Genomic DNA, 24,956 nt, shown 5'->3' on the forward strand with positions numbered 1-24,956 from the left:
TTGGATGTTGCTTGAAGGCCACCCATTTACTCTTACCTCTGCCAACGGGTTGTTGTAAAGGAGCTGTACCCAATTCATAAATGAAACACCAAATTGCATCTTTCTCATGATTGCCCATAGAACTTCCCAATAATCAAAGGCCTTTTCAAAGTCTATGGCTAGTAGTGCCAATGATTGTTGTAGGGTGGGTGCTCTCTCCAGTGCCAGGTGCAGCCTGCGAATGTTCATTCTTGTTGATCTTTGGGGCATGAAGCCACATTGGTCCAGATGGATCAGTGCTGTGATGACCGTTTGGAGTCTGTTAGCTAGTATTTTGGCTAGTATTTTTGCTTCGCTGTTGATTAGGGATATGGGCCTGTAGGAGCTGCACTCATCTGGGGGTTTGCCCTTTTTGGGGATCACTATTATTATGGCCTTGCGCAGGTCTGGTGGGAGCCTACCCTTTGTTAAGGAGTGTTTGAACATGTTCAGCAGGTGGGTAGATATGTCTAGATGGTTCAGTTTTTTCCAAATGTTAAGTTGGAACCTGTTGGGGCCTGGGGTTTTGCCTGTTTGGAGTTGGGAGATGGCTGCTGATATTTCAACCACTGTTATTTTGTTCTCTAACATATTGGCCTGCTCCGTGGTGAGTGTTGGGAGATCAGTACTATCCAGTATGGTGCTGTCTGTTGTGCCAGTGGGAGGTTTGTAGAGATCTTCGTAGAAATCGGCAAAGCTTTCTGCTATCTCTACATCGGTGGAGACTAGTTCTGCATGAACTGTCTTAATACGCTTCACCTTCTGTTGCCCCTCATCACATCTTTCCAACTATGCAAGCATTTTCCCAGCTTTTTCCCCCGTTTCATATAGGCGTGCCTTCATGGCATGGTGTGCTTTTTTGGTGCAGTCCAGCGATAGGCTATGCAGTTTTTTTTGCTCGAATATTAGGGCGCTGTTTGTCTCAGGGGTATCGCTGGCGATGTGCTCTGATTCTTTGATCACAACTTCCCTTTTGGTTTCTTTAATCGGTTCACTCTGTGCCTTTTTTTTTTTTTTTGCTGACGTCCACAAGATGATTTCGCCTCTCAGGACTGGCTTGTATGCCTCCCAAAGTATGCTGGGGTCATTAACCAAGCCTGCATTTAAATCGAAACAGTTGGAGGTGGCTGTCTCTATCTTCTCTTGTAGGTCTGGTAACCCAAGGTAGTAGGAATTCAACCTCCATGTGGGAGGAGGGTGTGGTCTCTCCGTCTCCAGTTCAAGTAATAATGGGGAGTGATCAGAGATTCCCCGTGGGAGGAAGGATGCGCTGCATGCTTTGTGAATATTCTGATTTGGCAAGAAGAAATAGTCAATTCTGGACATTGAGGCGTGTACTCCAGAGTGGAAGGAATATTCACGTACATCACTGTGTAGGTCTCGCCAGGTATCTCGCAGCCCCAGTGCAGACGCAAAGGCAGCCAATTTGGTGGTGGCGGCAGGGTTTCTGGCTCTGAAGTGCGTGCGGTCTAGGGCATTGTCCATGACTTCATTGAAGTCCCCTCCTATTACCCATGTGTCTGCAGCATTTGCTGTCAGGATGGCGGTAATGTCGGTTAGCAGAGCGTTGAGGAGGGATGGCGGGGAGTATACTGCCATGAGCACCAGGGTTTGGCTCCAGAGCATTGGCTGAATTTGTACATAGTGACCACCTCTATCTTGCGTTATGTGCGTGATCTCCAGTGGAAGTCTTTTATGAATCAATATTAGCACCCCTCTCGCTCCAATGGAGAAACCCGCATGCACCGCTGTGCGGTAGTTGGATCTTTGAAAGAGTTTGCATGTGGTTCCCGCAAGGTGGGTTTCAGTCAGGAGAGCTATGTCCGGGGAGTGCCTGTTTATGTGCTGCAATACTAGCCTTCTTTTGATACTAGATCCTAGCCCATTCACATTCCATGGCATGAGCGTTAAGCGCTTTTTGATTGGAGTAGTCTCAGGAGCCACCGGGTGTATGGATTTTAGGTTCACGGGTGTGTTTCATAGGATGCAATTGCGATGATATTACAGCATTTGCTGTGTACATTGTGCTCATAGTGCCATTGTATGCTGAACATTGTATAAAAACGTTGTCTCCAACTCCCCCCCTCCCTATACTCCACCCCCAACTGAAGCATCTGTCAACCCAACATAAACTTGTAAACTGTTAAACTTTATCTCGCAAATGCCCGCCCCATATTAGCTGGGTTCTGCAGTTTGGATATAGCTTGGAGCCGGGCTGTATAGCACCCTTGTGTGGTGCTATGGGTTTGTTCCTTTGTCCGGGGGGGCGGCTGCTTGGCTGGTCTCCGGCCTTGATATGCTTTGTGATTAGATTGCGATGTGGAGCATGAGCTCCTTTGCGTTTCACTTTCATTGACTAGGCCGTCTTGAGTGATGTTGCACCTTTTTTTTTATACATTTCTTTGCTGCAGATTCTCTATTTGTGGATGCTGCTGCGGTTCCTGGTCCAGTGGTCTCTCAGTGTGTGGCCTGTTGCGTTCCCCTCTCTTTTTTCCCTTCAGTGCTCCAGTCGCCATCTCTATCTCTCTCAGCCCAACTCCATGCTTCCTTAGGGTCTGTGAAGAGCACCGTTGTGCCATTCTGGAACGTTTTGAGTTGGGCAGGAAAGATTAGCCCATATCTGACTCCCAAATGATTGGCATGCTTTCTGTACCTCTCTGGTAAAGTCAGGGAAGAAGCCGATCTTTGAACCGTTATATGTGACTGTCCCTTTTGATCTTGCCAGCTGTAGTACAGTGTCTCTGTAGTTTAGGAATCTTGCGATGACTGTGCACGGTGGTGGGCCTGGTGTGACTTTGCCGGTTGGAATGCGGTGGGCCGGCTCAATGGAGAAGAACCTGGAAAAGGACTCTGCATCATAGGTTTTCGCAAGCCGTTCTTCAAGAAATGGTTCCATGCAAGCCCCTTCTGCCTTCTCAGGGAGGCCAATTATGCGAATGTTTCGCCTAGATCTGCCTTCAATGTCATCCACTCTTGATTCCAGGATTTTGATACATGCTAGCATGCTGGACACATGGCGGTTTACACCTTGTAAGTTATCTTTGGTTTCCGAGATCCGTGCCTCCGCCTCTCCCGTGCGGGAGGTCAGCTTTTGTAGGTCATGTCTTAATAGGGACATGTCCGCGCCAATGCTGTCCATCTTTTTCTCCATTGAAGTTCTGGAGCTGGCGATGGCACTCATTATGTCTCTAAGGGAGATATCATCTTCCATGCAGTGTGGTTCTTTTGGTGGCAGCCGTTCTGGGGAGCGAGACGTTGGTGTGGTTGCATATTGCTCAATACTGCTTTGTGTAGAGGTTTTCCTGGGCTTGTCTTTCCCCATCTTGCTTATTTGGTATGGTGGCGCTGGGGGTTTGTGCCTTGCTTTGGGGGGGGAAAATGATGACAGGTTGGATAGGCAGATGTTTCCGGAGTGCCGGGGGTAATTTCACTGAAATTTGGTGCGGTGTGAATGGTGGCCACATGAATCTGCAACAGATTTGTCTTCAATACCCCGCTATTGTCCTGTGACTGGGGTGACCAAAGGCCGCAGGGCTTCATCAGGGTTTGCGTTAGGTGTGGATGTTCACTTGTGTGTGCTTTAGTTATTATGGCCGCCTTGTGTTTGTTCACAGGGGCACTACGGTTCCCTCTATAGTTGCCGGGAACACGTGTTGGTTGGTTACTTGTGATGGCGGGTTTTAGCGGGAGGGTCCATGTTGATGTGCCTTCACAGTACGCTGTATTCCTTTGTGTGCCCCACAACAGGGGAGAAGACAGCTTCTGCTGTTGTGGTGTGCTTTTGCTGTGGGCTGCAACAGTCAATTTGGAGTAATTACGTGCTGCAGTTTGTGCAGACTCTTTATTGTGGCGCATTTGCCTGGTATTGGCGATTTAATGAGGCTTGTCTGGCTATCTATGGCTGATGCCAGTAGGCCATCTGCACTTAAAATTGCAGCATGTTGGTAAGGTCTCTTGGGCGGTGGTGCAGTGGCGGATCCACTTTATCATGCGGCAGCAGCAGGGGGGGGCAGGCGGCGTCCTGCTTCTTTGGCACCAGGTCCCCGTTTCCCGCTACCCCCCACTCCTTACTGCTGTGTTCTACCTCCTGATGCAAGGTGGCAGGAGCAATATTCCAGGATGGAGGTGACCAATGCAGGCGCTCTACGCAGTGCGGAGCGCCCGCGATCTTGTTGTGCGTCCTTGTGTTCTTCGATGGCCCCCACCGCGCACTGTAGCAGTGCCACAGAAGCCCCGGCAGTTTCCTCTCCCCCTCTCGGTGCAGGAGGAAGAGTGCCGGCTGGAGGTGTGCGCTTCTACCCAGCCCCAGTCCAGCTCTTTCGGCGGCCGCCTAAGGGCTCCTCATCAGGCTCGGGGAGGGTGAGTCGCTGGGTGTCGGCTCTGGGGGCGGGAGTGCCTTTGTGGCACTGTGTGGCCAGGCTGGCACGCGACGTCTGTCCCCAGCGGCTCCTCGGCCACTCTGCCAGAAACAGGTTGAGGGTCGTGTTTTTTCCACTTTACGCCAACCTGCAGTTGGTGCTTTCCTTGCTTCTCTTCTCGGCTCGGACCCGCGTTCTCTTGCCGCGCTCTCCACCTACAGCATGCCCGCGGCGGCCATCTTAGGAGCTGTACGTGTCTCAGCGTCCGCGCCTTTCGAACGCCATAAACTCAAGATCTCGTTCCGATTCTGCTCCGTTTCTAGTCGAATCGATGCAGCAGGATTTCATGCATCGTCTAAGTGTTTTGGGGCATTTCACAAACGCATTTTAGGGAAGGATGAGTGCAGGATCTGGCCGGCGGCGCGGGAGCAGTAAAAGCTCACGTCTCCATCGTTCGGCTGCTGGCCACACCCCTCCTTGGGCTTTTTTGATTTAGCATTGCAAATGAAAGTCAAACTGGGAATTGCAGACGTTTGAAGTCAAATGGTAAATCTGTTGGGATTAGAGGAATTATTGGTATGAATATGTCTTTTCTCTTTGAAAACTCTGTCAGAACGGTGGCTTCAACGATGTGAGGAAAGAGGTTTTTGGTGGGTCCAAGTTTCTGAGGAGCATGATGGGTACCCCTATCCTGAAGAGCAGGTTGTGGGATAGGATACCTGCTGGCTCCAATGAATTAAAAAAACTCTGTTGGGTGAAAGACAGTTTAGCTGCTTCTTGACTGTGCCAATTGACTTGTAGCATTTGGCATCTCCACGTAGTGAGTTTTGTATTTGAGCATTGATGTCTTCTTTGGAGAAAAGATTGCTCACTCACACAGCCATTTCTGGTTTTGAAAGTGCAGCTTGATGTTTGGGAAAACGTTTGATTTCTGTTCTTCAATTGACTTCAGGATCTTGCAAAAGCTGTTTGGGAAAGGGATGAGTCCTGTTTCAGGGTCATATAGAGTTTTGCCCTTGCCCAAAAGAAGCAGCCGTTAAGAAAATTGGCCACTTGTAACATCTCCCAACAGGTGAACTTGCATATTAGTGGTCAGGCACATTTTCCTGACAAATCTCCAGAGACCGGATACTTTCAAGCAGGCATCGAGTTCATCAGCGGGTGTTGACCTTGGAATAACAGGCAGAGCCTGGCGAAATTCATCTGCTAAAACAACCATGGCTGCTCCCATCAACAACTGGTTTTCTCATAAGTCTTTCAGCATCCTTTCCAGAGCTTCAAAATCCTTCTTGTGTGACATGGTGCACTCATCCCAAACAATAACACAACACTGTTGATGTACTTTGGCTTGTCCTGATCCGTTGGTTATGTTGGAAACTGGCTCTGCTCCGTGAGCTTAGTTTAGAGGCAATGTGACTGTTGAATGGACTGTTTGGCCACCTACCAGTAGTACGGCAGTGATACCAGAGGAAGCTACGGCCAGAGCAATCCCTTTTTGATGGCAAACCATTGCCAGTAGCGCATTTAAGACAAAGGTCTTTCCAGTTCCTCCACTGGCATCAAGAAAGAAAATGAGACCTATCTTGGCTTGTATGGCATTTAGGACTTCAAAAAAGGCTGTTCTTTGTTCTAGTAGCAAGTGTGGTTCGTTTGTGGCAATGTATGTTTCCAAGGTGTCGGTGTTGTAATTTGTCTCACACAGAACTTCTGTGGAAAGGAGATTTTTGACACTTCTCTGTGGAGTTGGTAGTCCATGTTGGCAAAAGACCTTTTCCAGACATTGAGTGGCAAATGTCTTCCATAAGAATTAGTGCCTTGCTGAAGATTACTTCAAAGAAATCTATTTGCAGTGATGGGCTTTGTCTTCTGAGTTGCAAAAGGATGTCCTCACTGAGATCCTCTTGGTATTTTTCCCACAGAGGGGATTTGAAATGGCACATGCGGTCAGCAGAATGCAAAAGATGGGCTGGCAAGTGTGTGGCACTTGCTTCCTCCACAGCCATGTCCCAATGGTAGTCATTTTTTAGCAGTCCCCTTCTCTGGCAAGCCTCTTTGAAGGTTTCACACACCTGACCATTGGTTGTTTTCAAATTAGTAAATGATTTGGGTCCTCTGACAACATGAAGAAGCATTCTCAAAAACAAGCCTTTCAGCATTTGATGGATATACTGTGTAGAAAAGGCCAGGAGCCTCCATAGGTTTCACTCCAGGGAAGCCATCGACATCTGGTCCTTGCTTGCGACGTTGAAATGATTTTTGAGATGGATTCCGTGTATAATACTGAGGAATGTCGCTGTACAGATGGTAGTTGCAAAAGGATAATTTTGGCAAAGTGCAAAGAAAGCAGTTAAGGTTGTCTTTGGTGGGTTCTGAAGTTACTGGCACAAGTTGTAATGGTTGAAGTAAATATTTTGTCTATTCTCTAGGTGGACAATACGCTGAACAACTGTAAGAAAGCATTCATGAATGGGGGAAGCATAGGATCCTACAAACTGCTTCATTGCTGTTTATGTACCTTGCATTTGAAATGCGCAAACCTCATCCAGATTTGCTCAACTTTTCTGAAGCTCAGAAACTGCCTGGTCCCTGCCCTTGTTCACATACTTGCAGATGTTCCTGACTGATTTGACCGATTGTCAACATTTGACATTGATGTGAGATTGAAACATTTTCGACAAGAGATGGTGTATAAGGAACCACCCATGTGTTGTCAATCTCAATCTTGTGATAGGATGTCCCAACACGGATTGTGATCTTTGCCTTGAAACCACCAACTTCAGATTTTGTCGTCTGAACAAAGGGTAGCCATCATCTCCAGTCTTTGTTTCTTGGATCAGGTCACGTGGGTACCTTTTTGGAAGTCTTTCCATGAACCATGCCGGGAGAATTTCTGTTCAGAGTTGCGCATGGGCCATCGAGCATGTCCTTGGTGATGATGTCAAAGAGCAGGGGGTCTTCTTCAGGGTTTTGTAGTTCTGCAGAGATGTTGGTCTGAGCTTTTCAGTCAAATTAGGATGTGGGCATGGGGAAGGCCTCTCTTTTTCCATGCAATGGAGTACATCCAGCACTGAGTGTCCCCAAAGCCTTTGCATTTTGTGATGACGTCCATCAATTTAGCCAGTTTTCTTTTGAAAATTCAAGCAACTACATCATGATGATCAACTGCTGACTGTCCAGGCTGAAGATTTGTTAGGATTTCTGGCCAAAGAGAATTGCAAGTGAAGGTGATGGTCACACCCGTAGTTCCTGACTTATGCCATTGCCTCTTGGGTGTACTTTTGCATTTGTCTTGGACTGCCTGTGAAGGTTGCTGGCAAAATAACTATTTTTCCCAAGTCATTGGGATTGATATCATTGGCAGTGGTATCTTTGAGGTGAATGTAGTCATCGGCGCACAGCTTTTTTTGGATTTATGCGTATGTCAAGCAAGAGTTCACTTTCGATCTTGGCATACATGTCAACGATGAACTGATAGAAAATCTGGTGACATTGAGAATATGATTCTCGACTCCGACTCGTGTCATGATTCTGTGAGCTAGAAGTCCATACCAGAGACCTTTTTTCCTGTAAGAGGGTTGCCTGTAATTGGATCTGTCTGTGGTATGCCAAAGTAATAGCCATCTTTCTTTCCAAAATATGATGGGATACTGAAGGGCATCATATGATTGATGTGTTTCTGCGACTCTTTGAAGGTTGTTGTTTCGTTTCTGAAGGACAATGTTGTGGCATTTAAATCCAACACCCACCATAACAACGGCAACTTCATCAATAGTTGGAGCACTGTACCTCTTTGATGTTTTCCCCTTTGACTTTGCCTGCTCTGATCACAACTTTGTAATCTGTTGGCATTTGTTCCAGTGTTGTCTTGTAAAGCTGAACATAGGCATTGTTTTCATGGAGAAATTGTTGCAAGTCCAAAACAACGTCCTGGTGAACATCATCAATGTTTGAACACCTCTGTTTTGGCTCATTTGTCGTCTCACCCATGAAGTAGATTTGGAGGTGGGAGAAAAGGTCCAGCTTGATGGGAGACCTGTACCTGCACTTTGAAAGTTGGCATAAAACTAAGTTGGAAAATTTCCTGAGTAGCGCCAAAAGATGCCATTTTTGAAAGCATGAATTGTACTTTCTGATGTTTTCCAAGAAATGTCTTGATGTACGTGTGTTCCCCAACATATTTCTTCCTAAAGGATCAGGAGGAGGGCAGAGGTGTGGTCTGTTTTTTGGGAGGCATGTTTCAGTCACTTAATGGCTCCTGCACATTTGATAAAATATCCAAGAAAGATTGATTGTGCCCTCTTCCCCTGAAGTAAACTTAAATAAACTATACGTTTGCTGTGTACCAGATCTGACACTTTTCTGAATCTTGCCTCCTTCTTGTACCTTCTGTAGTGAATCTGGGTGAGCATCATTAAATGAGGGTGCTAAAGACTACCAACTACAATTACCTTTTGATGCAAGATTGTAGGTGTTACCTTTGCAATGTATGTACTTAAAGCTCATAAACTCTGTGTACAATACATGTATTCCATCACCTTAAAACTGACATTAAAGTCAACTGAGACTTGCCTTAATGTGAGTTTTTAGATGTTAATTTTGTAATGTACGAATTGTAAAACTCATAAGCCTATGTGCAGCTCATATAAATTATGCACATTCATTCTGTGCATGTCACATATATAGATATATTTCTTACTTTACTTTGGATTTCATAGCACGCACACATCCACGCGCAGGCCTCAAGGTGCACAAAAAATCCACAGGACAGAAAACAAGAGGAACAGGAAATGCAGGACCCAGAGCAAGTCTAATCCACCCCTTTTTTAAAATGGAGAGTCTTGATCATTTTTTTTTTTTTTTTTTTTTTAAATTAGCCAGACAGGGAGAAGATCTGACTGAGATGGGAAGCCCATTCTAGGTATTTGCAGCCAAATAGGCAAAGCTGATGCCATATTTATTTTGTTTGCTAAAGTAGCCCCTCTAAGTATCGTGGTACATAGAGAAGCGGGAGCTCGTTGGTACGGAGGACCTTCCTGGTGGGGGTGGGGCCTCAGACGATCTGCTAGATAGCCCGGGGCCAATCATTCAGACATTTAAAAGTATGAGTACAGATTTGGTATTGTATCCTGTGTGAAACATGAAGCCAATGCAGATGCCTTGCCTTCCTCACATGTTGATGAATGTCCATGAATGACTCTAACTGATCCGTTTTGAATAACCTAGAGCTTGTTGATGTTACGGGCAGAGGTGCCATGCAGTAGGCTGTTACAGTAGTCCAGCTTGAAGGAGATTGAGGCAAATGCTCTATTCTCACGAGACAAGTATGGTCTTATTTGCTACAGCAGAATGGTGATCTAAGCACACAATGAGCGCAAATTAGCTATGTGCCTATTGAAGGTCATCTGGACATCAACATATACACTTGGGGTCTTCATGTGTGGGGACACTTTGATGGAACACCCTGCAATGGAAACATGACTGTAAAGCAGGTCAAGTTTCTTGAGCCTCGGGCCAGAGCCTATGATCAGCAGCTCTGTTTTGTCGTCATTTAAAGTGAGGGAGTTCAGGGCCATCCACGATTGAATGGACCCATAGATGTTATAAATAGCCACGTTGTTCAGAGCATAATTGCCCGTCAGCTGCAAAAGTACTTGCATGTCATCTGCATAGTTGGTGTAGCAGACCTGCATGCTATCAAGTAGATATAACAAAGGGCTGCTATAGATGTGAAATAGAGAGAAAGACACGATCCTTGGGGGACACCACAGGTAAGATGGGTTGGGGGACCTAGAAATCGTCTGCTTACCACCCTGGGATTCCGGTGGTCCAAAAAAGATTTGATCCAATTAGTAACAGACACGGAACATTTTCCAGCATATCATAGTCTTTTGGTGAGCGGAGCATGGTCAACCAGGTCAAAAGATGCCAATAGATCAAGAAGTATCAGTAAAGCAATATGGCCTTGATCAATAATGTTGACAATGTTCAGTTTAATGTCCAGAAGGGCCATTTTCAGTACCATGTCTAGGCTGAAAGCCTGATTGGCGAGGCCCTTGGTGAGTCCCTAACAGCTCCTGGGTTTCATAATACCTTAGCATTTGGAAGTACGCCACTTTATCCAAGATCTCTAACATAATGGGAACATTGGTGGTAGGCGTTTGTTTCCCTGTATAGCAGGGTTACGATTATCCTTTTTTAAGAGCAGTGTTATCCAGGCCTCTTTCAATACAGCATGGACAGAGGCTTCAGCAAAGATAGAATTGATGATCCCTGTAATCCTCAGAATAAGGGCCTCAAACTCCTTAATGATGCCTGCTGGTCAAGCATCCCCAATGTAAGAGGTGGCTATATTACCCATTGGAATGGTAAGAGTGTAATTTTCTATCACTTGATGAAAAGTGAAAAGGGGACAATCCTCCACAAGGGAACCATCCACAGATGTTAAAGTATCCACAGCTGCTTGTGGGACAGCTGAAATTAGAGAAGGCAGTTTACATATCAAAATTGGCTTAGTCGGTTCACTTCTTTTTTCATTGCACCAGTTCCAGATAAAATCTAGAAGCCTACACAAAAATGCAAAAAACCGAAGCTGCTCATTTTGAGATATTTGGCCTGAATGATTTATTTTTCTTAAGGGAAAATGCCATGTCAAAAGCTGTTCAAAATGGGATCAGTAAACCTATTTGTTCAAACTATGAAGCCGTTAATGTATACACTTCTGAAATGAATGTATACACTTCTGAAATTGTGCATGCACAAGTGGCTGCCTTGAAATATTACTGTGGGATATTTTCAGAGTTTTGTTTTCTTCCAACTGTTCGAAAGTTGAGAAAAGTAATTTTCTGAAACCACATAGGGACTTCAACTTAACCTTAACTATGCTTTGCGCTAGTGCGAAGACATAACATAGTCATCCTGAGCCATGTCACAGATGCTACTGCACTACCGAGAAGCCATTGCTGGAAGTTTACTGCAAGTTCCATTGCTGGATGAATGACGTCCAGTTCCAAGCCACATGATCAAAGCATTGTGAGTGTGCAAATTGGACAGAAAGCAAGGTTTTTACTCGAGAAAATTGTCTTTGTCTTACAGGATGTGCTATTTTATAAATGGCTTAATCAACACAAGGTAGCAGAGAACTGTATACATGGTTTCACCCTTATTAGGGATTATCAGTTCAGTATAGTGTGAAAGCCTGGTATTTGAAATATTGGGGTATGTTTAGCAAACACAAGGACAGTTATGGTGTGTTTAAAAAGGCTAAAAACACACTATAGCTTTGCTCGGATTTGATATATGTGGCATTTCACAGATACCATTACATTTTGATATTGGATAAAATAAAATGTTGCTGATAAGCTATGTGCAAGGAAATGTAATGATATGATATTTATAACGTGCCTATATACAAGTGTTTCAAGGCGTGACGAGGCAAGGGAGGAGAAACAGAGGTAAGACCGAGACAGCAATCCTACTAGGCCAGGTGTCATTCAGATCGCGCAAGTGCATGGGAAGGGGCAAGGGTGAAAGTGCAAGGGAGAGCGGGAGAGGATAGTGCAGTACATGGGATAATAGAATAAATAACAGTAGGTAAAAGTACAGCCAGTTTGTGGCAATAGCAAGGGTAAGTTCAGACATCCACTGTCAAATGCTGAATACTGGTAGTGGGACTGTAGGGATACAGAGACAGTCCCCAAGTGCGGGGATTGTCAGGAAGGCAGGGCAGGTGTGTGACTGGTGGGGGAGGGGACAAGGGCCAGAGATCAGAGGGTGGCTAGGTAACCAGTGCAGTTTTAGCCAGGAGATCAGCAGGGGAGAGAGTAGAAAAAGCAGAAGCAAAGAGAAGGGTTTTGAGGTGCTTCCAGAACTGGAGATGATTCTCCTGAAGTTTCAGTGAGGCAGGGAGGCTGTTCCAGAGGGAGGCCCCTGCCGAAGAGGGAGATCTACCACCAACTTGTTGCTTGGAGAAGCGACTGACACTGAGGGAGTTCGAGGTGCATGAGCAAACAGCTTGAGGAGGAAGATATTTAGGAAGAGAGAGTTGAAGGTATTGAGGCCCCAGGCCCCAGAAGGCCTTCTGGACAATGCAGCTGGTTTTGAACTTAATCCTCGCAGCCACTGGGAGCCAGTGCAGAGATTTCAGTCCTGGAGAGATACGATCCCTGGGCTTGAGGCTCAGGACAAGTCTTGCAGTCCTGTTCTGGATGAGTTGCAGAGATTAGAAGCAGGCAGATTTAGAAAGAGGCTGTTGCAATAGTCCAGCCTAGAGAGAACCAGAGCTCTAGAGACAGTGAGCTTCTGGGGAAAGGAGAGGGAAGGAAGAATACCTCTGAGGAGGTGCAGCTGGTAGTGTGACTTCTTGGAGACGTCAGAGATGTGAGGAGAGAGGGAGAGTGTGGAGTCGAAGATGACCCTGAGATTTTTAGCCTCACAGGTGGGTGCAGGAAGAGGGCCACGAGAGGACGGCCAGAGACTGACAGGAAAGAGGGAGCAGGTGTGCCGATGAGGAGAATCTCAGTCTTTCTGGCATTAAGGCAGAGATCATTGGCGGCACAGCACTCCTGGATGGTGGACAGTCAGAGATGAGTGAGGGAGCTGGCTGAGGGTAGCCTGAAAATGAACTGAGTGTAATCTGCATAGCAATTTAAGTTTGGGCAGAGTATGGCAATGTAGTGGGCAAGAAGGGCCAGGTATTGGTTAAACAGCCAGGGGGAGAGGTTAGACACCTGGGAAATACCACAGGTAGAGATGAAGATAGAGGAGAGGAAGGACCCAAGTGGAACCTGGGAGGGTCGATCAGAGAGGAAAGAAGTCAGCCACACAAGGTCCTGACCGGTGATACCCAGGTTATCGCGGAGACGATTGAGCAGGATGGCATGGTTAACCATGTCAAAGGGAGAAAAGAGATCAAGTAAGATGAGGACACAGGGGGTGTTGGAGTCATGGTTGGAGATCAAGTCTTCACGGATGTTCAGCAGAGCAGTTTCCATGCTTCTGGCAGCTCTAAAGCCAGAATGATGGAGACAACCAAAAGATCCAGTGTGAAGATTGAGCTGCGAGATGGACAGCTTTTCCAGGAGTTTGCCCAGGAAAGGAGTGATGGAGATTGGGCGATAGTTAGCCGCCGGGCAAGACGGATCAGCAGAGGGTTTCTTAAGAAGAGGGTGCACAAGGGAGTGCTTTAAGGGGGATGGGAAGACTCCAGTGGCGAAGGAGTGGTTGCAGAAGTCGGCCTGAGCAGGAGCCAGGGAGTCCATATGGTCCTTGATGGTTTTGGAGGCACATGGATGAGCCTGTTTTGACAAGACTTTCATAGATCGGACTTGTCTGGAAACCTTGTCTGGGGAGGAGAGAGAGGACAGGATGTCCTGAGTTTTAGAAATTAAATGAGAAGCCAGGGCCATGCAGAGGGCCTGGGAAGGGACAGGAGAGGTAGAGACTGCGGCAGGATTGGCCAGTTCCTTGCAGATTTTTAAGAATTCAGCCGAGTTGTTAGAAGCCACAGAGATGTGGGCTTGGATGTGGGCTCTCTTCTTGGTGAGGACAGAGCCGGTATTGCCTTTGGAGCAGGTGGCAGGCCATTTTTCGTCAGAGGATGTACCAGAAGCGCGCCATTCCCTCTTGGCCACCCTGCACTTGCGTTTGAGGGTGATGAGGTCTGAGTCATACCAAGAGTTGCACTTGGCATTGGGCTTCAGGTGGATACTCATGATAGGGGCAAGAACATCAAGAGTATCAGATATCGCAGAGTGGAGCATGGAAAGGGCTGTGTCAGGGTGTGAGTCAGCCAAAGGGTGATGGGGGATAAGAAAGTGGCGGCGAAAGCCTCAAATGTAACGCACTTCATGGGTCAGATGACCGAGAAGGTGAGTGACAGTGCTGGAGTTGGCTTGGCATGAGGAGCTTGAGGGGGTGAACTGGGAGGAAAGGAGAAAGTGATCACTCTAGGAGAGAGGAGTGGTGTGAGGGGTAGATAGGGGAAGGTCTGAGGAGATCAGAACATCCAGTGTGTGCCCTACAGAGTGAGGCAGGCCACAGGGAACAATAGAGAGTGAGAGAGTCGCAAAGGTTGTAAAATAGTCCAGAGGAAGGACAGGAAGCATCCAGGTGTAAATTGCATTGTGTTGCTTTGAAAGTAGATTATCCTATTAGGACTATATACAGAAATATAAGTAGTGATTTTATGGTGTGACTGTGTGCATTACATTAGGTGAGACTGCCACAGCTATGCCAATTCTTATTTATTTAAACTGGCTATTGGTGTGTTTATCTATGTTACTCTGGTGACTGGAATGGGGATTTTATTTGAATACATGTACCTTTTGATTCTTAATGCAAGATGTTTCTTGTTGAAGAATTGTGGGGTGGAATTATAGACTAGGGCGACATTAAATTTGGGTACGCAGCTAACGTTATCTTTAATTGAAGCCATAAATAATCCGACACACAGAGCCTGCTGTATGGAAAGCTTTGAATTTATCACAGCCACTGATTTGGCCTCCATTTCATTGTGTTTTAGCCCCTTGTGCCATTTTGTTGTTCTTGTGATACCTGCAGTAATTCAGGCCTGCTGAAGGCTCTGTTTGAAAGTATCAGAAATCTAGTAATTCTCCTAAAACGTAGCATTGATTCCCAAGTCCTCACGCCCAGGGAAGCAAACATCCAAAGAACAGTTGACATGCATGACTTCTCCCCCAGGATGGTAATGACAAAAGGCGTAATCCTTTGAGAAAAGTCTTCTTGCCTTGCCAGTTTTTACATATTCATGAAGCGATTAATTAGTTCAAAGGAGCAATTATTCTAACGACATTCGCTCACACTCTGAATTGATGTGGAAAATGGTAGTTCCGTTTTGACATGGCTTTCAATACATATTTAATATGCGTGTTAATTGTTTTCAAGATTTGCCCTTCCCTTCTGTCTGATGAATTCGGAACCGGGTTTTTAATTTTTTACATGTCACCGACTGCTGCGCAGTGGACGTTAGACAAAACAGCAGTGATGACAGGTTGAAGCGAAGCGGTGACAAGATGGATGCTGTCCATTGTCTGTTTTTTACAGGGCATTGCCGGGGATTCGGCATTCACTTGACATGCACGTCTCCTAAAGGGAATATTTCAGCCATGGCATTGGGTGGCTGCCTCGCATTGGTGCAGTCCCTTGCATCACTGTCAGGATCCTTCTTAGAGCGTTCTCTGCTGAATATGTTTTACGTTTATAGTGAGGACTACGCCGAAAAGATGGAAGGGTAGACCTGCTTGTCAGAAGAAAAATACCTGTATATCAACAAAACGTCACGCTGAACGTATCATTCATTTTCTTATGTTTAAATATGTTTTATTAAGGTCAGTAGGTATACAAGATTCATATAATAAGCGTAACAGCTTATAAAGATACCTAAAGGCCGCATATTGGCTGGAGTAAGGCGTGCATTAACAACAAATTAAAGCATCTCATATAATATAAATAGATACTATAACCTAATGCATGAAATGCAATTCAAAATAAACTCATAGTTGTATTGAACGTGTCATTCCATGAAACGTGATTGCTTTGTCAAACATGTTTACGAAATACTTTTCTTTATTGTTCTGTCTGATTATTGGTTCAGTAAACCGTTGGCTAAGCTCATCCAGATACTGTCCATGAATATTGACACTGAAAAGACAGTAACATTTCACCTGTAAATCCTAATCGACATACCGTGATTAAAAAACAAAAAAAAAAATAGAAATACGCAAGGAAGGTGATCCACAAAAGTTTGTGCACCACACTACAGAGGTGAAATTTGCACATGGGTGAAGTGCGTCTGATTTACAAAAAAGAATGGCAAGTGTAAATCTAGTGTGAACTACGTGTGCAATGTACAGTACTCAAGCAGGACACTCTCGTACTTAAATTGTAATATAACTTTCCATGGAGTTGCAAGTTAATGCTGTAAAATGACACTACCCAACCTGCAGCACACATAAAACCAGAGTGGAGAATTCACAATAATGGAAGCACACAAGGTGCCCCGTTCCTCGATGGATTGTCAGGAATGTTCAAATCATTTTTGCTCAACATAGTCTTCCCATTTATAATATGAACTTAAATTAGCCAGGATTCCTCGCAAATCAGGAAGATTTCTGCTTTACGTACTTTGGTCTATGAGCCCAGCGGGCATTCTCCCTAGTTCAGGGTACCATGCACACTATACCGGATTCCTGCAACAGATAGCAGCGTCTGGCAATCATCTTAACCCCACGCGAACCACAACCGCTGTGCTACCTTTAGCCTCCAACGCGATATGATCTAGTGGAGATCATCGACGCTGAAGCTGGTCAAAGAAATAGATCCAGCATTTTTGCCACGTCCGGACCATGCATCTCAGGCAACTAGCATTTGCGCTTGACGACCACCACGACAGGCAAAACTAACTTGCCTTAACAACACGCTGTACCTCTGATACCTAACTACTCATTACTGGTGATGCCCCCGCCTGCTGGTATTTAAGAGATAACCAATGGGCCTGCAGTAATCCTTTCTAAATCTTGAGTTACATGGTACCCATGTGTAATGACACAGTAATTGTAGAGTGCATTTGTAGTTCTCGCCTGTGTCCTCATTGAATATGCTTTTTTTAATGTCTTTTTGAGTATTAGTGCACTCAGTGGATTACAGACAGTCCCTGATGAATTTCTGATTAACCTGTACAATTTGTAATGGAAAGAAACATTTTGGAATAATTTGATAAGAGTAGGAATGAGTAAGAGTGAATGTTTATTAGTATGATTTGAGTGCTTGTTGTATTTCACAGGTTGAATTTGCAAAACATAAGACAGATTTTCTGATTTTTTTTTTAAATTTATTTTTATTTTTTATAGGGCTGGATATTATAAGCTCATAACACACAACTGTCTATTACATTACTGCACTGTGGAATTGACCTTGTATTGACTATTGGTCATTTATTAACCTGTGTATTTGGCAAGTTGATTGCAATCATTAAGATTGTTTTTGTAACCAATAAAATTGCATATTATTTGTAGTCACTGCCTCATGAGATTGATATATTAGGTTCTCCTAAACCAATGCATTTGGGGTTGGCATCTACTTTTAAGCAATAAAGTGACTTGCCCCTAACATTGTTTTGTTTGTTATTGAAGGTTTTTGAACCTATTTGAGCGTTTGTTAGGTGTGGGCTCTGTTTTCCCTTGCACCTCTCCTTGTTGATGGCATTCTCTTTCAACCTAGTCTGGATGTTTTGATTACCCTGTTGCTAACAAGCTTGTGATCAATTAATGTAAGGCTTAAACATTTACATTGAGCTATCTCCTAAACCCTGTGGATGGAGAATGCATTTCATATTATAAGAAATAAATATTTTCATATCTACCTAGCAAGCAGGCTTCTTTCAAATCATTTTGGGGGAATTTGAGAATCCTCAGGGCAGGGGTGGACTGGGAACCAGAAGAGACCCTGGAAATAATTTTCAAAGTGGCCCCATATTACTAATTTTCAGCAAGCCCTACCCTTTTCCTATGAGAAAATGTGGAGGTTACCACACAAGAGGCCCAGGGTGCAGAGACCTACTGGGAAATCTCAGGATTTCCCTAAAGACCAGTTCACCCATGCCTCGGGGGCTCCCACTGCATTTCTAAGCTCCCAAACATGCTCTCGAGACAAAGTTGGATTCTGGCAGTGATTCTAGGGGTTCTCTAACGATACATTGAGCGGTCACCCTCAATACAGTAAGTTCCTTCCCTCCCCCATCTAAGTGTCACAAAATAAACGGTTTAATGTCAGTTCTTCATTCAGCCCCCGGAGCTACCAATGAGCCAAGAACCAGGCCGGTGTAGAGGAAATATATTTGTATTTATTTGGATGATAGGTAATAGAAAACCACGCTGAAATGTCGCATACCACTTTATCCATGGCACAACACAATAAGCTTCGCCCAACCAGAATAACTCTCAAAATTTTGTTGGGACAACTTGAATCACAATATTTTACTTTATACAAATTTCAAAACAAATGATCATCAACACTGATCCGTGAAAAACATCACTTTACATTTGCAAGTCTGTACAATTTCAGTTTCCCTGCATGTTTAAAAAGCTAGCAGTAAATAAACACAGGGGGATTTAGCAGTGGGTTTTTTCAGACCCCTTCCCTATGTTGGTCTGTGTTGGGGAAGTGGGACAGATAAATTGGAATGATTTAAGAATTTTAGATTTCAGACCCCCGTTACTTAAAGGCATGTGTTGGGGAAGCTGGCAGTTTAAGTATTTATTTGAGTTTTTAGTTTAGGGACCACACCTCCCCTCATCCTAAAAGAAGTCAGGTTTAACATGCAAAATAGGATTAGCTAATTACATTACATTACATTACATTCTTTAGTTTTCAGCACACACTGGTAATGATCTTTGTTCATTTCAATTTTTAAGAAAAATCACCTTGTGGTATTCCGCTAAGGGGAATTAATTAAATTAATTTTCGTTTTGTTAAATAGGCATAGGATTTACAGTTTTGCCCCCACCCCCTACCACCCTCTCACCTGCCTGCTTTAAAGGGAAAGGATTTAAGGGCAGCCTTGGTTGCAAAGGGTTTGATTCCACTCACATATCCAAACCTATTTTTAAAGTTCTGGAAAGCCAGCTGCATACCGGGACCATTTAGAAGGACAGGGCAGGGGTCTGGTCACTCCACTCTCAATGATGGCCCCCAGCTCTCCACCATAGGACGCAGAAAGCTTTCAGGCCTTCCCAACTACAGCTCCACCCAGTTGAAATCTCAGCCAAATCTGCTTATGGTGTTTCTTTGTAGCTTCAGCTACTCGTGGGGAATTTAATAAAACAGTAATTTCTGCGTCATGTTGCATGGTCATGTTGCAATTTCCCACCATTTACACAAAAAGTATAATAATTATGAACATGTATTTGGAAAGCAAATTACCTACTTTTACCCCCCACCGGTTTGCCAAATTGTAAATCTGGGAAATATTCATAGCAGCCAGGAACACCTTTTAGTTTGTCATTACAATTCCCTAAATCGCAGGTGGATGAATTTTATTTCATCAAAATCATCTGGAAATTACCTAAAAAAGAACACATCAATCAAGGGAGTATGACCTATTGTTTATGAGACAAACTGCCTAAATGATAGTCATTTTTAATTAATATAAGATGTTTAGGTTATGCAAATTGGAGCCCTCATGTCCCCATTGCCATTTGCCTCCCTGGGCCAGCCTGTGACCAGAGTTTTTTAAAATAATCTTTGTTGTTTAAAGTTGGTAGCTGGCAACACAGATATCCCCCTGCCCACATTCCAGTCATTCACCGGCTAGAGCCATTTGCTCTGCAGAAAAATGACCTTTCAGAGACACCAAGTCTGGGATATGTCTGTTTTCAACACCTGTTGCAGCCACACGTTATTGCAGTTGTAAACAGTGGGGATGCCAGCCAGGCTTTCAGAGCGGGAGTCCTTTGTGAAGTTTGCCCAACAACAAGCAAGAGGGACTGCTTTGGCCTACAGGAACTTTTCTTGTGACCCCTGCAACGTGGGCTTTTCTTTTCAAATGTTAGCTGGTATTTTGCATGTGATGCATAGTGTACATTACTTTTTGTCAGCAAGCACCATGTCTTTTCCCTGACATTATGTTAGCAGCGATACATTTTTCTCATGTCTTGCTTTAAACTGCAAACACGCATGCAAAGCTGTTTTGATGTCAGCGTTTAAAAGTCCTGTTTTTCATGTGAAAGGGACCTTTGAATTTCTTCTGCCTTTGTGAATTAAAATGCTGCTTTTTCTTTTGTAATGACAGGTAGGCCTTTTTCACATGGCCCTTCCTTGTGTTACTTGCAGAAACCCCACAGTCTGCCTTAATAGGTCAATTTTCAATTTGAAGGTTGTTATACATGCTGGCAGGTCATTGTTTTCTGTGGGCCCTTCCTTTCCATTGGTTTGGGCCCTTTGATTATACCCCCATTATATCCCACAGTTCCATGTGATAATGTCACTGTGAAAAGTCGCCAGGTAGGCAGGTAAATCCGACCCGAAGTGTCTCTGGTAGAGACACATGCCCTGCATAATAAACAAAAAAGGTAAAGGATACATTCAAAATACTGCCACTGCATCAATTTCAAATGAATACTCTTCAGGATAATAAAGAATGATGATTTGGCCAATCCCCAGGGTTAATACCCAATGGGGGTCATTCCGAGGTTGGAGGTAAGGGATTACCGGCGCCTGTAAGGGCACCGATGGCGGTAATCCCTTACCTCCGTATTCCGAGTTCCCTTTGCGGGTCCCTCTTTACCTCCTTTAGCAGGAGTAAATAACGGGACCCGCAAAGTGACCTTGGAGTAATTTACGGTGCCGTAATTACCTCCTTCCCCATCCCCATTGAGCCCTATGGGGGCAGAAATGGGGATGGGGAAGGGCTATGGTGAATGGGGAATTACCTGTCCATCCAACCTTGGAATGGACCGGTAATTACTCCATTCACCATGCCGGTATTCCATGGAGTAAATAGCTCCATGATTGCCAACCATGGAGCTATTTACTCCATGGTGTAGTCCTAACTCGGAATGAGGGCCAATGTCATTCATCTATCGGTCCCATTAATACAACAGACAAAACAGCATATTGAAATAATAACAAGAATGTCTAATTCCCCCTATTTCAGGTCATGCCTGGGCTGACAAATCAAGTTGACCACCTTTTGGCTACATATCAGATGTGTTTTCGCCGCTTTGTCATCTATTCTGCAACTTTATTCTGTGTTTCTGTAGGATCTCCTTGTACAGTTCTCTAATGCGAACTATAACGGGGTAAAAGAAGAAGAAATATGCTTGTTGCCATCCGATTGCATTTGCTATTCTGGAATTCGAGAGCTGTAGGTTTTCAATTGCGTGACCCCTTCCACCTTCCTACCTAACGTTCTTCTCCATCAAAACGTTATTTTGCAGAATGGAGTTTTGGTGAAAGTAACAGAGACGTGCCCACCTTTGAACTGCACGGAAGACCACCACATACTCCCCGACAATCAGTGCTGCAGCGTATGCAGAGGTAAGCAGATTTCCCCTCCCTGCCAACAAATCAAAAGATTAAACTTCGCTTCTGCTGCAGACATACTTAAATATTTATTGCTGTGAATGTGGTATGGAAAGAGCTTGGGTTTCCTTGGGGCAGCATTTGTTGAGAAAATATACATGTTTATTAAACAGCTGAATATTAAATATATTGCAGGCAAAATAAAAGTATGGTTGGGCGTGAACTCTGGTCGAATATTGACTGTCTACTCTTATGAAAGCATCAGGCGAGCTGACGAATCGGAAGGCCATTATTTTCTGTTGAGGGAATAGGAATCTACATGAGTTTTTTAAAATAAATTAACTAGCTATTAAAAACCCATCTTGTTTGTGAAAGATATTTCGCCAGAACTGCGACAAGCGCAGGTTCTGTAAGGCTCTCTTTCTGCCTTTGGAAGGTTTTATTTAATTGACTTTGGATGTTTTTATTGTATTTCTTTCTAAAGAAACGATTAATTAAATTTACAGTGGGCAAATTGTAGTTGTGGCATTGTATGCCTGTCACATTAGTGGTCTCAAACATATGTAGTTGCTACACAGTGGAATTGCCTTATGAGATCTTTAGAAGTGTTTCGCAATCAAGTAGGCTGCAGTCCAGGCAGAGCCAACTGTGCATTAGGCAGAGTGCCTGGAAACAAATGTGGGCTTGAACGGGGAGCCATCATAAAGAGATCCTGGCTGCAGTTGTGTGCCCCCCAGGTGTATTCTTTGCAGCTCCTCTTACTGCTGAATGGACAGCGAGCTATACTACTGGGTTCCATTTAGCGCAGCTGCTGCCATTTGCATTGTCATTTGGCGCATTGACTTGTTTTAAAAGTTGAGGTATTGAGCATATACATAAATGGAGTACACTATTTACCAATGCTCCCCCTTACCAAACTGTTATACCGTTTTGTCTTTTCTTTTGCATGGCAAAAAATCCAGTTAGGACAATAGCTGGAAAAGCTTATGGCTTATCGGACGCGCAATGTGATGCTGTACAGACTCCATGGATCTGAGACATTCCCTGCATGTCCTCCCTATGAGCATGCATTGTGTGGGTTGATGGAGCAATACCTGGACTTACATTGAGTTTTACATCATTCACATCTGGTAAGGCGTGGATTGGGTGGTCCTCCTGTCAATACCAATATTGTAGAGTGATAGGTAATTATGGTGAGCCAAATACTATTTGTTAAGCTATACAGCCTGTGTGAGCAAACCATTGCTATTCCCCTTCGCAATTTGTAATTCTTGCTACTGGACAGAATACACGTGACTGCAGTGAGCTTGCAAAAAGAGGAGGAGAGAAAAGCCTGCTTGGCCCCTTCCAACTGGCTGTCTTTTAGGGTGCCAATTGGAAATGTCTGCTCTGCATGGACTGTCCACCCTCTGTGATGTGGCCATTGCCGGCCACTTGTTTGGGTGGGTGGTGTCCAATTGGACTGTGCCACGTGGTCTGAGTCTTAGGGAGACCTATGGTTCATCCACAAGGAAACTTCCTAGATTTTGATGAGAGGCTCTTCTAAGTATTTTAACTTTCCCGCCACTGGTTCTGTGATACTGGTTTTTTAAAATGCGACAGCAGAGCGTGGTGGTGAGGGGGTGCGGTGATATGCAGGAGACATGGTCCAAAGCAAAGCAATAAGATCTCCTCCCATACTTAGTACGTCTCAGGTGTCAGTCTCTTTCATGCCAGAGCCTCCTCCCACCACCACTATCTGCTGTGTGCGTTCCCTGCATTTGCTACAGACTCTGCATTCTAGGGAATTGACATTTGTGTGATATGGGCACCAGAATCACAAAGATTCATGTGAAAGAAGAGTATATTTACCACAAAAAGCACATAGCCCACAACATTTCAATTTGATGTTGGCCGCTGGTTGTCTCATGTCCAGATCCTCAACTGTTTTCACTTTCTTCACCTAGAAGATATAGGGGTTGTGTATGAATACATTATTGGCTTTAACAAGGCGCACGCAAACCACACTTAATGAAAATACTTAAACATCGCCACCATATTGGATCTAATGGTGTAATTGCATGCCCACGTATTACTGGCAATGCAAAACGTGTAACTGTGCATTAGATATGGTGCAGACTGATTACAGGAAGGCGTTCTACTTCAGTTGGAATACTGCCAATTTTATTTGCATAGCTCCACGTGCAGAATGTTGCTAAATCAGTACCAAATAAAAGAATTGGGCGTAAGTGATATCTCTGACAGTCCTTATCTGATGATAATTCGTATACTTCTGGCCATTTAGTGTTTAGAAAGGCGCACATACAAGAACAAGCTGTTGAAAAAGCCAGTTGTATCTGCTGGCAGGTTCTGCAACAAACTCTCTACGCCATCAGATGCCCAGTCCACCCAGCTCTCTGCGATATAATTGAGTTGCAATATGCTTGGCCACATTAACGAGTCAGTAACTGAAAAGAAAAAATAGATCATATAGAATTTTGGCAGTTCTAACTCCCAACATCTAACCTTACTTTTTAGGCTCAGAGTGTACATCCACAGCATCGCAAAATGGTAACCTTGTCTGCAGCACCAACCGTATTGCCAAATGTTAAATTATCAACGTGCTTCCTCTTGATAATCGAGGATAGTGATTGCAGGTAGTGCCTTACCTGCTCCTTAATTCCACTATTTTTTACACCCTTTGCGTGATGTGGCAGGGCTCGTTCTTGCAGCCACACTCCAATTTTACTTGGTCCACCAAGACCAAAATAAGAAGGGATGCAGTGATGAGGGACTGGGTATGGAGCAGGACTTCATCTGTGGCTCTCTTGTGGCAAGACCAGAAAGTGACCAATGAAAGTGGCAAACCAGTGAAGAGAGAAAGACAACTGTTTTGGTTTCCGGTGAAAGGTATGCCCAGAATATAGGATATTGTTACAAATGTTTAACATTGTGGGTCACTATCGGAAATCTTAACCCCACAGCAAAAATATGTACATTATGCTGCATTTATGCATAAGTAAAATAGTTGTAGGTAGCTACTAAACTTACAGAATTCTATTTCTAATGCCCTTAGTGTACATCCAGAATGAAAGCATTCCCCAATGAGGAGAGTTCTTTCATAGGAATGATGTGTGGGGCTTTGGACCACTGGTGCTGTTGGCATTGGATATCAGAAAATTACATGGATTTTGTCAGTCAGACTTATTCTAAAGAGTGGCAGATTGCTAAAATACTATATGGAAGTGGCAATTCACAAATGGTGCATCACATTTTAAAATGACACATTTTTCTCTATTGCGTTGCAAGAACACACTACAAGCTGGATGGTTTGCTTAAGAACAGATTGGGAGCTCCAAACTGCAGGAGTAAGAATGCCACTTAGGAACATTACATACAATCTTTTAAACATTAGTTTGACTAGAGATGAACAGATCTGGAATATTGAGCGTGAAAAGGGAACAGACGGGGCTTAGATATTCCGGTGTCTAAATAAAGAAAATATATTATTGGAGAAACCCAGCTGGAACTAGAGCAGTATGTCTCACATTTGGGGTTTGGATA

At 44.3% G+C, this 24,956-nt stretch overlaps 1 protein-coding gene across 1 annotated transcript in view; it reads left to right on the plus strand.

Annotated features, from left to right (window-relative positions):
* Window positions 1-24,956, plus strand: part of NELL1 (neural EGFL like 1) — a 6,602,686-nt gene that overhangs the window by 1,767,635 nt on the left and 4,810,095 nt on the right. The window contains exon 11 of the mRNA XM_069623485.1: window positions 21,329-21,428. Within this exon, the coding sequence (XP_069479586.1) occupies window positions 21,329-21,428 (100 nt within the window). The remainder of the gene's footprint in view (window positions 1-21,328; window positions 21,429-24,956) is intronic.

This window comes from Ambystoma mexicanum, chromosome 11 (assembly GCF_040938575.1).
Source record: "Ambystoma mexicanum isolate Mex_15411 chromosome 11, UKY_AmexF1_1, whole genome shotgun sequence".
NCBI lineage: Eukaryota > Metazoa > Chordata > Amphibia > Caudata > Ambystomatidae > Ambystoma > Ambystoma mexicanum.